Source organism: Ursus arctos, unplaced genomic scaffold (genome assembly GCF_023065955.2).
Source record: "Ursus arctos isolate Adak ecotype North America unplaced genomic scaffold, UrsArc2.0 scaffold_7, whole genome shotgun sequence".
In the NCBI taxonomy this organism is placed as follows: Eukaryota; Metazoa; Chordata; class Mammalia; order Carnivora; family Ursidae; genus Ursus; species Ursus arctos.
Window position 1 is genome coordinate 62,048,650 of NW_026623089.1, and position 13,567 is coordinate 62,062,216.

At 46.5% G+C, this 13,567-nt stretch overlaps 1 protein-coding gene across 33 annotated transcripts in view; it reads left to right on the top strand.

Annotated features, from left to right (window-relative positions):
* RHOBTB1 (Rho related BTB domain containing 1) overlaps positions 1-10,520 on the top strand; it is a 117,020-nt gene extending 106,500 nt beyond the window's left edge. For 17 of the 33 annotated variants that reach the window (XM_057308243.1, XM_057308237.1, XM_057308246.1 and 14 more), the window contains 4 exons: positions 2,023-2,173; positions 5,005-5,093; positions 7,662-7,767; positions 7,952-10,520. In XM_057308243.1, the coding sequence (XP_057164226.1) occupies positions 2,023-2,173; positions 5,005-5,093; positions 7,662-7,767; positions 7,952-8,355 (750 nt within the window). In that variant the 3' untranslated portion in view covers positions 8,356-10,520. The remainder of the gene's footprint in view (positions 1-2,022; positions 2,174-5,004; positions 5,094-7,661; positions 7,768-7,951) is intronic. The other 16 variants (XM_048218735.2, XM_048218743.2, XM_057308250.1 and 13 more) reach the window with 1 other exon arrangement.
* Positions 10,521-13,567: the final 3,047 nt, after the last annotated feature.

The window sequence follows — 13,567 nt, forward strand, 5'->3', positions numbered from 1 at the left end:
AGCAGACATCCCCATAGCTGAGAGCAGGTGTTCACCGAAAGCTCTGGGACTTTTTATATTTATGATCACTAATACTTTATAGCACTTAGGACTTGGTAAAATGTATATAGTTTCACTATCAAAATGGTCCAAATTTTAAAGTTTCACAACTTCAATTATCTAGAAAACTGTGCTAATCCGGACCTGATCTGTATAAGATAAATGCATGTTTGTGTCAACATATATGTACGGAAGCATATACCCAAGTATAACCGATGTTAGATTCACTGGAACAGCAATCAATTACAATACAATGGCTTCTTTATTTTAAAAATGACATCAGTAACAGTTTCTTCCTGCCAAGTTGTATCTATTGTCAAGGCTGTGCTAGAAACTTGCAATGATGACACTTGTCAAATCCTTGACGGTAACAACCCATGCAGCTTATTTACCAGATCATAATTGTTTTCATAAACTGTGTCCGAAAGGGGGTAGGTGTGTAGTTTTTTTACTATTTCTAGGAAAGTTTGGGGGGGGGGCCTTCACTTTGATACATTGAGAGAACGCTCTCTGGCAGGATGTTCCCTCTGTGGTGGCCAGTGGCTGTGCAAGACGATGATATAGGTTGCTATAGCTTAAATGATTCTGGAGCCATGACACCGGAACACACTGGCCATGAGCCCCATGTAGACAGGGGAGGGAATATATGCGTAAAGAGAAAGATTAGGTATATCATTTAGATGTAATCATGTGTAATAGAGATATAATCATGTATCTTTATATGGTGTATAGAAATTTATTAAGTACCAGAAAAAGGCAGTTAATACTGTTCATCCTTTTGAACTTAGAAATCTAATTCTTAAGAACTGTTAGTGTGATAGTTATTGTACTGTGATCTAGACCTTTGCTTCCTTGCCACGAAGGGTTTCTTGTACTGCACAGCGGTTCTGAGCATAGACCTTAGAATTATACTCCCTCGGTTCAAATCCCAGGCACTGACTAGCTCCATGACCTTGGATAGGGGGCTTACCCTCTGTGAACCTCAATTTCCTTACCTGTAAAATGGCAAAAATGATAGTTTTCTCCTCCTAGGGAGAATATAAGGATCAGATCAGATACTGTGTGTGGGAAGCTTAGTACAGTACCGCGTGTGTAGGAGGCCTTCCTTTAAGTTTAATTTGTATCCCCACCATCATCCCCGGAGTCAGGGGCAGTGGACTGTTCTAAACTATACCGGGGCCCGTCTTGTGGGGTGAGTTTGAGTCTGGGCTGCTCCACCGTGTACGTCCTCACTGATCCCTGCCCTGGCTCTCTAGCAGACTCTAGCAGGTGTCAGTACTGGCAAGAACTTCAGGGGCTCAGGACGTCTCACGTTTAGGTAAATCCTACAAAGGAGAGTTTACCAGACCCAGCCAACTCTTGCCCACATGTCCCAGGTAAGGATTTCTCTGGATTCTCTGAATCTCCTGATAACCTGATAATGTTCCAGGAATTTTGAATGCATGCGGTATTACCATAGGAAAAATAACAAAGTGTGGATGTTATGTTTGCATATATTGATAGAACGTTGGAATCAAGCCAGTCACTGTGGCAATTAGGGTGTTTGCTCATCCTCTGTTTTGACATCTTCGAGAGCGGGGCTCCATCGTGTGTCAGCAACAGTGTGGTCTGCAGCTCCCCCCGACACCTGTCCTGTTGCTAGGAGATTTCTTCCCCCACAATAGAGTATTAGAAGGTACTTGGCGAGGAGAGCCCATAATGTCATCATCCATTTACAGCCCATTTGTCTGATTTATAAGTCCAAATAGCCATTTAAAAATTCCAAATCAGGCTTTGTCAGGCAGCCCCACTCCTTTGTCCTCTACAAATCAAACTGTTATGTTTAAAGCAGTAAATAGCGAATGACTCTACATGTGGCCTCAAAGCAGGTGTCCCAGGCTTGCCAATATCAAATCGTACCATAGGATATTTATAAGCAGTATAGCCTGGAAATGCACCCACTGCTTTCTTCAGCAGAACTTAGCTTTTCAAATAACGTTTCAGGTGTATCTCCCGAACATAAACAAGATGTCAATGCAAGCGGTATTGGATTACCTTTATACCAAGCAGTTGTCACCTAACTTGGACCTGGACCCGCTGGAATTAATTGCCTTGGCAAACAGATTTTGCCTGCCACACCTGGTTGCACTCGCAGGTAAGTCTGATGACTCGGGGCCATGCAGGGTCTGACTGTCAAATTTATCAAAATCACATTTAAACAAATACATCGTTTCCAGGGAATAAAAATTAAATTTGTATCACCCAGTATAGGACTGTCTTGTGCAGGGTGATATAAATTGATCAGATGCATCAGACAGCCCACTTCAATTCCACAAATATTTCTTAACACCTACTTTGTGGTCAACCCTGTAGGGGGGACGCCGTTATCAAGATGAGTGTTGCGTGACCCCTGCCCTTGAGACCCAGGCTCTGTGCACTCTGCCTCATCTGTGAACCGTGGGACTGGAAATAAAACCGTGGTGTCCATATGATTCCCCTGACGTGTGCTCAGACGCAGTCTTTAAGACAGAGTGAGAGGAGGCAGTGGGGAAAAACAGAGGCTGCAGAGCCAGGCTGCTCGGGTTCAGATGCTGACATCACCGTTTACTGGCTAGATGACTTCACGCTTCACTCCGTGTCCGCTCGCTCTCTCTCCAGCATGGGATCATGTTATTCTCCTGCTGAGTTGTTACAAAGACTAAGGAGTTAAGATATATATAAAGTCCTCAGAACAGTGTCTGGCACCTAGTAAGCCTTATGTAAGTGGTTTTTTTAAAGCTATTTTAGAAAATGTTCTGACATTGTCAAGAGCATTTTGGGAGAAAGAAGAAAGAGGGACTTGGCTTCACTTCCCAGAATCTTATGCATCATTTCTGGACACGTTCAGTTGTTAGGCTGAAGCAGGTCTAAATAGGATACATGTATTATTCACATACCTGTTTCTTCAATGTGCACCTTCGCCTTCATTCACCAGGCGGGTCAATTAGCATTTAGGGCGTTTGTCACTACATCAGCTGACTCCTGTTAGCCGCAAAAGCAGAAACTGTGGCAGTTCTGTACGTCGGCTTGTGTCCCCAGCACACAGCAAAGCGCCTGAGCGTATTAGCTTCCCAGTAATACGTGTTGAATCATGAAATGAATGAAAATGAATGTTTGAACAAACCAACTGGTCATATCTGCACTTGACTTTCTGGCAGTGTCTTTAGAAAGAAATGCACTTCTCTGGACTCCAGGTTGCTGCTACACTCGGCCAGCTGGAGACCCAAGTCCTCTCCACACCTTCCTTCTTCCCCCACTGGATAGAAAGATAGAAACGAGATCGTTGAAGCACTGCTGCTCACTTTTTAAAAACCGTTTTTAACCCACACCCCCGAAGTCACAGGTCCACAAGAGTGTCCTGCTTACAAATGTTAACTCTAGGAGGCTGCGGCGGGCAGTTCCTTTTTTCAAAAGTGTAGCTTCTGACCATTTGACTATCCAGTGTTTATAAGTATTTATCCTTTGAGGATGAATTTCTTATTTTTAAATGGTCAAAAACCATTTGGAACCAAATCTGTTGAACGAGGTTTGTGATTAATCTTGAACTAGTGCCGTTTTTGCTTAAATATGAAGCAATGGTGATGAAAACATGGGACCGACCTCTCCGCGAAAGGAACTGAATCAGAGAGAGGTTCTGGTGTGAACTGCAGACTTCTCTGCCTGTTTCCTTTTGTTATTCAATGCTACTGTCACTGCTAGGACTAAATACACAGCTGCCTAAGATGATCCCTTTAGTCATTTGTAATGTTGGGTAAGTATGGAGCATTCAGAACATCGTTTTTAAACATCAGTTTCAGGGGTAAAAATGCGTTGCAAGCCAATGTGTTAAATGAGTATCAAGAAATGTTGCTGTTACCTAAAATCAAAAAGCCTGATGACTTGTGCAGAAAATGTAGTTCCAAATAGTTCTTTTCCAAGCCATCTGACGAAAGTTGTGCCAAAGAAACCATTCCCATCTAGATATCGTACTGACCAGGTAGAGGCATGTTGACTACCAAGTGTGTAAACAGAAGGTAAACAGGGTTGGGACAATTTCCTGGATTAGAACAGATGCGTGTGAGAGGTGAGGAGAGTGCCTCGACCTCAAGGAGCCAGGAGCGTGGGCCTAGACTGCACCCACACGCGTCCATCCCAGAGGCAGGGGACGGCCCAAACAGAGGCAAGAGCCCACTCTGGCTCAGAACCACAATTTAGATTCAGCTTAGAAGCCTTGGGCACAGCTCCCAGGCAGAAGTGGCTCTCCCAGCTAGATTTTTGTTACTTCCAGTTGAAGGTCCCCCCCAGTCTTTAGAATCTAACGGGCTGAACAGAATGTCACCCATCTGCAGCTGTTGAGAAAGACATCTGCATCCACATTTTTAATTCCCCATATGGATTCATCCCCGTTACTCAGTCCTTCCACTCTCAGAGATTATGGAGAATTGGAGTGATATGAGTGGGGAAACTGTGAAACAGGGAGATACTAGAGAGTCTCAAGGATTCTAGGAAGGCACTGAACTGTGTAGAGCAGCACTATCCAATAGAACTTTCTGCAATGATGGAAATGTTCTGTGTCCGTGTTGCCCAATACACATGTGGCGTTGAGCACTTCACTATTCAGACTAGTGTGGCTGAGGGTGTGAATGTTTAATTTTCTATAATACCAATTTAAGTTTCAATCAGCTCACGTGGCCAGTAGTCACCGTACTGGGCAATGAAGGTCTGGAGGACTCCAGCTATTTCAGAAGCACGAACAAGTGTCCCCAAGTCGGTGCAGTGGCCCGAGACCAGAACTCCCCATGCTGAAAGGCCCCCCATCACAGTGGGCCCTGAGTTCAGTTCGCATGATTGCCAGAGCTGCGTCCCGTATTCCTCTCCTCTCAGGTGGTCCCAGACCAGACTCTGCAGCTGAGGTGTCTGGCTTGCAAGGGTATGGTTCGACCGTCTCCCGTTCTCTCTCTTCCCCAGAGCAGTATGCCGTCCAGGAGCTGACCAAGGCCGCGATGAGTGGCGTGGGCATTGACGGGGAAGTGCTCTCCTATTTGGAATTGGCCCAGGTTTGTAACAATTTGCCTTTCACCTTGTAAGTGTGTTCAACCAGTTCATTTAATGCTGATAAAACATTCCGCTGTTGCATCTGTCTAAATAAAGATGTCACCACTGAGTCACAGAGGGCCCTGTGTACACTGAGAAGATCTGAGAGTTTCACGTTTCATGCACCATTCCCCCTGCTGGGCTTCGTTTGAGAAAACAACACGGACCCTACCCCACGCCAGCCCCATTGTCCCCCGAGGCACCAGCTTCACATGTGGGAGAACAACTTGGGGCATGATAGGGAAAGGTTCTGTCCCTCCTTGTTTGAATTCTTGGACACATATTGGCCAAGATCAGACGGTTTCTAGAACTCCATAAAGCCCTGTAATGCCCTACCTCTCACTGCAGCTCACCTGGGGTTTTCCAAAATCAGTATTTGTTAATATCAATATTATGATTCCATAATCCCCGTACACACTTGCACTCTTCCAGAGAGGCCCCGAGGTCCGGCTTCAGCTTTGTGACGAATAACTTACTCAAGGCACGAAGCCAAACTCTGCCTCAGTTTCCTTATCTGTAAGGAACGGGGATGATAATTCACATCCTATCAACTTACAGATTATTTTGAGAATCAGGCAGAAGAAAATGTGCAAGAAAGTGTGAAGAGTAGAACCCTCTCGCATACGCGGGATGCTTCGTCCCTGGCATGGACTTACTGACAGTGAGTTTACACTCTGAAGGAGTGAAGAAAAAATTCTTCAGTCCTTTCTTCAGCCCATCGGGTTCGTTTTTCTTTGTTCCCTCTCTGTTAGGGCAGTGGTTTATGAAGCCTTAGGTCAGGTGATTTGAGTGGATCTTTTTCAAGCAAGGGAGAGGAGCTGGTTTCAGGGGGAGGAAGGAGGCAAGTAGCAGGCCAAGTTGCCTTTCCACCTGTGGCTAGAAGAATAGTTCGGATTCAAAAGGGGGAAGGGCAGAATCGGACTTGACAGCCACCTGCTCGTTCGGACTTACACAACAAGTATTTGTGGTTTTCTCCCCACGCATCCGGCACTGCCCTTGACAAAAGGACACGTGGATATGAATGGCAGATTCTCTGCCCTCCGGGCAATCACAGACAGTGCGAGAAATAGAAGCCCATATTATTAGATTCCAACTTGAAAAAGAGCCTAACAGAGGTTACAGTGAAAACCCAGAGCAGACATCTATGGCAGTAGGACCAGCAAGGCCCCATCAGAATGGGTTGTCCACACTTGGGATTTGAGGTCTCTTGAAACAGGTCCAGGGCACAGTTCATGACTTGTGCTCTCCAGTAAGTTCTCCTCCTGGAGAAAAATGAAACGACCCAGTACTGCATGTAGTCTACTTGAGGTGATGACTTGCAGTTAGTTGTGTCTGCTCCAGTCCCTGCCCTGACAAGCCTGGGCAGGAAGAGTTTAGGCTGGAGCCTCCCATTCCGTAGCTCATTCATGAGACCCTTGCCTAGGGGCATGCGGGGTTTACTTAATGAGCCGTGTGCAGACAGGTGGCACCCGATCTGTTGCATTTTCCAATGTCCGTGGTATAAAAACCCCCGCCTGACCAATTTTAACAACGTGAAATTGCTGACCTCGGCGTAGGGGAGAAATGTGCACCGTTGACACTCTTGGGCAGGTCCCAGCCAACTCCAGGACACCGGCGCCCGACTCTTAATTTCAGAAAGAAATCTGATCTCAAGAGAAGTTGGAAGCACCAGCAAAAATGCTCTATAATGTTGGGGTTGCAACTCTCAGAGTTTCTTGAGTGATTTCCTGAGGAAATGGGCCTTCGTTCACAGCAGAGATGTGGGCCCCCAGGGAAGCACCCTGTAGGTTTCAGGGTTTCTCCTGCTCAAAGAAGCCTCAAGACCTACAAACTGAATGGATAGCTGAGGACACGGACAAAGTGTGGGGGGGGGGGGGGACTTGCCGGATTTGGGGAGGGATGGGGAGGTGACTGTGGCATTTTGAGCACCAAGTCTGTTTTGGTCACAGCTCCCTCAGCTGCTCCCTCCCCCCGAGCATCTGTTCAGAAGGGAGATGTTGTGGAGAGTCGGGTCCCTACCACCCCGCCCACACCGCCCGCTTTTCTTATGTAACCAAAGGACAGGTACAGGACAGCCACACATTCCTCGGTCTCCTCTTTCAGATCTTTGGCCCCAGCAAGGCGAGCTCTGACATGCGACACGGGGTGCTCCGTGGCTGAGGCTTCCTTAACCACAGTCCATGTCGCTGCTTTGCCGCCGGCTGGCACCTTCCAGAAACCACAGTCATTTATCACTGGCGGGCCAGTGGCGGGGGAGGCTGGGAGGCGAGGAGTGCTTTCAGCCCCTGATCCGATAACGGTGATTATTTTTGGTGTACCTGTCACAGGGGTAAGGGAGGGGTGTGCCAAACGCTATATTGGGCTGGCGTCGGCACCACAGCCAACATCAAAACACGGTAGTCAAAACAAGAGGTGTCCCGAATCAGTCACGCGGACCCTTTATCTCTGTCACCCCTACGGTGGCTGACGATTTCCCTGTGGCCCCACTTTAGAAAGTAGAGTCTGACCCCCTTTTGGTCGCTTCCCTGTAGTTCCACAACGCCCACCAGCTGGCCGCCTGGTGTTTGCATCACATCTGCACCAACTACAACAGCGTGTGTTCCAAGTTCCGCAAGGAGATCAAATCGAAATCCGCAGGTGAGACGGCGGGTTCCCATCGGTCGGGTTCTCATCGCCTCTGGCTGACGCGGTGACCCTCTGTGCCCTTGAGCAGGTGTACGGGCAGCGGGCAGCTCCGGGAGAAGTCCTGGTGATCGGCTGGCGGTTGGTCACACGCCTGCAACGTGACACAAGGAACGGTGGGGTGGGAATTCTCTTGTAGAACTTCGTGCTTGGGGGATCCGCGTGGAGCGGGACCCGGGGTTCCCTGCCGCAGAGCACGCGGAGCTGGAGGGCTCACCCTTGTCTGGGGAGGCGAGCCGGCGAGCAGGCTTCCCCTGGGAAACCAAGCGGCCCTGGGTTCAGGTTCTCCGGGCCCGGCTGCTTCAGGCAAGTGATTCTAACTCTCGAAACCTGAGTGTCCCATCTGCCAGTGGTCCTGCCCCCCATCCCCACGCTCCGGGTTGTCGGGAGGCTGTAGAAGAGAGCATGTATGAGAAGCTCGGGGCCCGGAACCTAGACCATAGAAGCCGTCGACGAACAGCGGGTCTCATCACCTGCATCTCTCTTGCCCAGACAACCAGGAGTACTTCGAGCGGCACCGCTGGCCCCCGGTGTGGTACCTGAAGGAGGAAGACCACTACCAGCGTGTGAAAAGGGAACGCGAGAAGGAAGATATTGCACTAAACAAACATCACTCGAGACGAAAGTGGTGCTTCTGGAATTCGTCTCCGGCAGTCGCCTGAGGAGGGAGAGAGACAAAAATCAGTAATCTGACACACCACTTCTAAAAGCACTACTGTAAAATTAGTCTTCTTATTAGAGATAAGTCGTAGTTCAGGTTTCAGGCACTGATCTTCCTCCTCCGTTGTGCATTCATCTTTGTCGGGATCAAAGCACAAGCGCCCCATCAATGAGCCTGGACAAAAAGGGAAGTTGATGCTCACTGCATTCCTTAAACTTACATGTATATTTTTTGTTAGAAGGCTTAATAAACTTTAGTCCGTTATTTCGTTTCTTTTTATACAAAGGAGAAAAAAAAAATCCAGATTTCATGTTTCAAAGTCCAAATTGGAAAATATTTTTATATGGTCTCTTGTATTTTGTTGAAACGAAAATACTATGTATTACTTTATTTTACAGGCCACAAATTAACCATGAAGTCGCCCTGTGATTCTCTTTGCCCACATGACCACCAGGCATTATTGCATAATTAGAGGGTTATGCTTTCGCTGTGAAGTACAGGGCTGGAGTGAAATTCCCCCAAGCGCAAGTTAGAGAGTGTTTAATCTTTGTTCTGCCGAATAACACTGGTATAATTACCGAGTCAGCTCCAAGAATGTGTATTTACAATATTTGCCGTGTAAGTGCTGGTGATTATATGGTTATATGTGCCATGTAAAATATAGTGATACCAAGTCTTCTGTTGTTTAAACTGTCCAGATTCAAAAGGATAATCTTTATAATCATTAGAAGGGCTTATTCAATCCCAGCATTACCCAGGGCAAACCCACTGGTGGACCTGAACACAAGAGCTACCGTAAAGAGCGTTGGTGTTTGGGTGGCTGTGTGCGGGTTTGTGTCTCTCCGTGCCCCTGGATCTTGCCATGCTTCTGTGTGCAGATTCTTCAAAGACTTGAACTGAAATGGGCAAGGGAAGGGATCCCCAGCCTTTGTCCCATCGTCTGCAGGCTCGTGACATCTCACCCACGGAAACAGGCTTCCTCAGGTCTTTCACCTGCAGCCAACTTCACTTTGTAAGACACGCATTTTTAACTCTTCCCAGGGAAAAATCAGGCCACCGTAGAAGTAGGCTGAGGCAGACCACCCACCCCTGCTGAAGGTCAGCGGGGCCTGTGAAGGCACAAAGCTGGAGGCTGGGTCGTCTAGGGTCCCTGCATTCTCCAACGCAGACTGGAGTCTTATTCCAAGAGTCTAGGAAATGGTGCTATTGTGAGTTAGTCCTGACCCTTTGTCGTTCTGAATTTTCAGTGTTAAAACAGAAAGTATTGAGCAGGGGAGCTTTGGAGAGGCGGTCAGTCCTTGCTTCTCTGTACATTAAGATGTTACTGCACTCATACAGAGCATTTCAAGGCCACAGCGCCATACCTGTGGTGGGATGGGGCGTGGTGGGGGCGGGGGCGGGGGCTTATTTTGTTGGGAGGTCAACTTACTGATGCTAAAGGCTGTTGATTTTTTTTCCTAGCTTTCGAAAGTTGGAAAGGAGACAGTTGAGTCCAAACCCCAATGTTGACAACCATATGCATTTGAAAATGTATCCGGATTATAGATGGACCTTTATTACTGGCAGTGGGTACACACCAGATCCAAGAGTTTGGAGAGGCCCAGAAAGGCCTCACCCTCTCATGACAAGGGAGAGGGCAGTAGAGTGGAAATGGATGGTTGTAAATGCATCTACTTTACGTTTTGGTCAATAGGATTGTAAATCATTAGCAGAAGGAGAAAGGAGACAGAATGAGAGGATGAATGTCAAGACTCAGGAAGAATTGACATATATCCCATCATAAAATGGTAGAAGTTGAGTTTTTAGTGAGTGGTCAGAGTTGAATTTATACAACCAAAGTTCCCGTGTGATTGTAATCTTGCCAAAACATAATGGACATATAAATGAACCTGGGGTATAAGCAATAATATCCACTAGTGTTTGTTATCAGCTACTGTAACCAAGTGGCTGGTTCATTTGGTTGATGCTGATTATGGCCTTTAATCATGGTGGTTTGTTTCGTGTTTTTTATTTCACAAAAAGCCAATAAAATTGTTTAGCTATAAAATGCCTCCTTTTTTTTTTTTAAGGACTACCAAAATATCATGTGTGCGACTTAAATAGCCTTTTCTGACAACTATCAGAACAGTCAAGGTGCTGGGTCCCAGGGGCTGTGTATGCTTCCATAACAAGGCAGCTTCAATGACTGTCGTCTCTGTTTTCAGTACTGCCAGCAGAGTTTCCAGTGCCACCATATACATGAGGGATCTGGCTTTCTGCTCTTGGATAATACAGTTATGTCACTAGACAGAGTAGAGCATTGGAAAAAACCAATGAGAAACCACCACAACCTTAAACTCTTGTTCTTCTCCAATGAACTGTTATTTGAAACAACACTCTTCAGGGGCGCCTGCGTGACGCAGCGGGTTAAGCGTCCCACTCTTGGTTTCAGCTCAGGTCTGAGATCGAGCCCTGAGTTGGGCTCTCTGCTCCGTGCGGAGTCTTGAGATTCTCTCTCCATCTCCCTCTGCTCCTCCCACTTGTGTGCGCTCTCTTTCTCTCTCCCCCCAAATAAATAAATCTTTTAATAAATAAACAAAACAACCCTCTTCCATGTCCTCCTAAAACCTAATAAAAGCCGACCTCTCCTTTCTCTCTTCCGACTTGCCTGTGGTTCCTCATAACTTGCACGTGCTGAGCACTGACTGCTCTGCTAATCCCTGAAGGAACTGATTTTGCTAATAAAATCACTAGCTATTTTCTTTTTAAGGTTGACACAACCAAAGTTTGGGCATCTTTTTTTATTCCCTCCCAAACTAATAAAAAGAAATCCCTTTGATTTGATGATTCATGGTAGTTCCGGTCAGAGTGGGTATTTACCCAGGGGGGTGCTAAGCTTAACTTTTGTGTGAAAAGACACACAACCTCTCTAAGCCTTGGTCACCTAAAACACGGGAATGGCTTGCACTGAGTATTTGGTGCAGATTAAATGAGACGATTTAAGTAAAGCCGTCGGTACAGCGCCTGGCATAGAGTAAGCACTCAGTATACGAACCTGTGACTGCTGAGACACGAAATCCGAGAGAGGACAACACCATGTGTTACAGGGACAATTTGGGCTTTTCCTCACTCCTCTTAAAACAAGTGCCCACCTTGCTGCTTAATCCTTCATGACAGTGATTTAAAAATTAGAAAATAAGAACAAAACAAAAATTAGAAAATAAGAGCAATGGGAAAGTAAAAGAAGAAGAAAAAAAAACAAGCTGGAACGAAAAGGCCAGTGGTGGGAGCACGGAGGAGGATGTAGCACTTTCCAAGAGGCTTCCCCCTCCCTGGACCACCCCGTCTCTGTGGAATAAGGGAGCACCCCAAGGCCAAACTTGGCTGCTCCTCTGATTCATTTACAGCACTTTCTTTTTCTTTCCTCCCAGTCCTTTTTCTTCTTATTTTTGGCTGCAAAGAGTCTAGTTAACCAGGCTCCTCAATGCCCCTGAGGACTTAGCATTATCCGTTTCAGTCCTGCAAGGCCCTCCTTCTTCCAGAAAATCCAGTCCCATAACATGTTCACTCTATGTCTTTCTGTGTGTGACTATCCTTATATACAGCGTTGTTTCAGACGTGTGGTCGTTACATAATCCATTCCCTTGATCTGCAATTGCCAACTAACCTCCTTGCACACACCCTGGGGTCGAGATCTAAAAAAAACAGATTCCAGGACTCACTCCACGTAGACAGAATCAAAGCCTCTAAGCTGACGGACATGTACGGGAACTCATTGGTGAGCGGACTGAGTGATGAAAACCTGCCCTGCACTCCGTTGATAAGATTCTAGAGAATTCGGGACTCAAAAAACCAGAAAGGTCCTGACCTAGCCCAGAGCCTGGCTGTCCTCTGGCCCATCAGAAGAGAAATGGGGCTTAACTTGCTGCCACCTGAGGGGCTTTAAGAGGCTCTCCCGATGGTGAAAGTCGTTGCATACTGGGATGAGTTCATCAGTCCCCTCTGGCCCTGGTATTTTGTATCACGTGACCCTCATGAAGGGCAAGGGGACAAGATGGCTTCTCAAGAGCCCCTTGAACACCAACATTCCCGAAGTTCCGCCTTTAAAGAATCCCTAGTGAGCTTGCGTGCACACTAAAGGTTGCCTTCTAGTTTTATGTCACATAAAGTCTAAAGAAAGAGTAACCTGCTAGTAACAAATCTGATAGATTGTTCAAACTGTCTGGGAGACTTTCAGATTCTTTTGAGTCTTGAATTCTCTAGACTCAATCAACCTGAATGTGAAACTTCCCTCTTTGCTAGTTTCCCCACCCTGGGTGGTAAATCGAGAGCAAGTTCCCCTAATTCATCAGACGGAGCATGTTCAGACCACTGTGATCTCTCTCCCAGCCCTGCCCCCGCTGGGGAGCGGGGACTTCACCGTCACCACTGCCCAGATAGCCTTTTACTCTATGGATCGCAGAGATTTCCTTAAATATAAGCAGTCATGGGGCGCCTGGGTGGCTCAGTCAGTTAAGCGTCTGCCTTGGGCTCTGGTCATGATCCCAGGTCCTGGGATAGAGCCCCGTGTCTGGCTCCCTGCTCAGTGGGGAGCCTGCTTCTCCCTCTGCTTCTATCCCTTGGCTTGTGCTCTCTTTCTTAAATAAATAAATAAAATATTTTTAAAAAAAAATAAAAATAAGTAGTCATAGTTAACGGCCAAATATTTGACATTTTCAACCCTTAGAGAAATGGGCTTAACCAATCTTTAATGATAATAATAATTTGGACTATCTCCCCAGCAGATTTCATACTGCTAGTTACCCTTGCTCTCATTTTGCTCACATTTGTGTAGACAGCCTGGGTGGTGAGGCCTTGGTATGTTAAGATGACCTTTCACACGTTCTTTCAGTCTTATTCAAGTGTTTCGTCATAAGCCATCACTTGAATTGATGTTCCAAGCCTTGGCACCAATCTACCAGAGCCCAAAAAACTGCTGTGAGAACCATAATAATAATAAATCACATTTTTGTGTATATATTATGGCTAAGCTCTACGATAAGTGCTTTATATACATTTGTCTCATTTAATTCTCACATTACCTTTTGGAGAAGGTAATGGGTTCCCCAGAAGCAG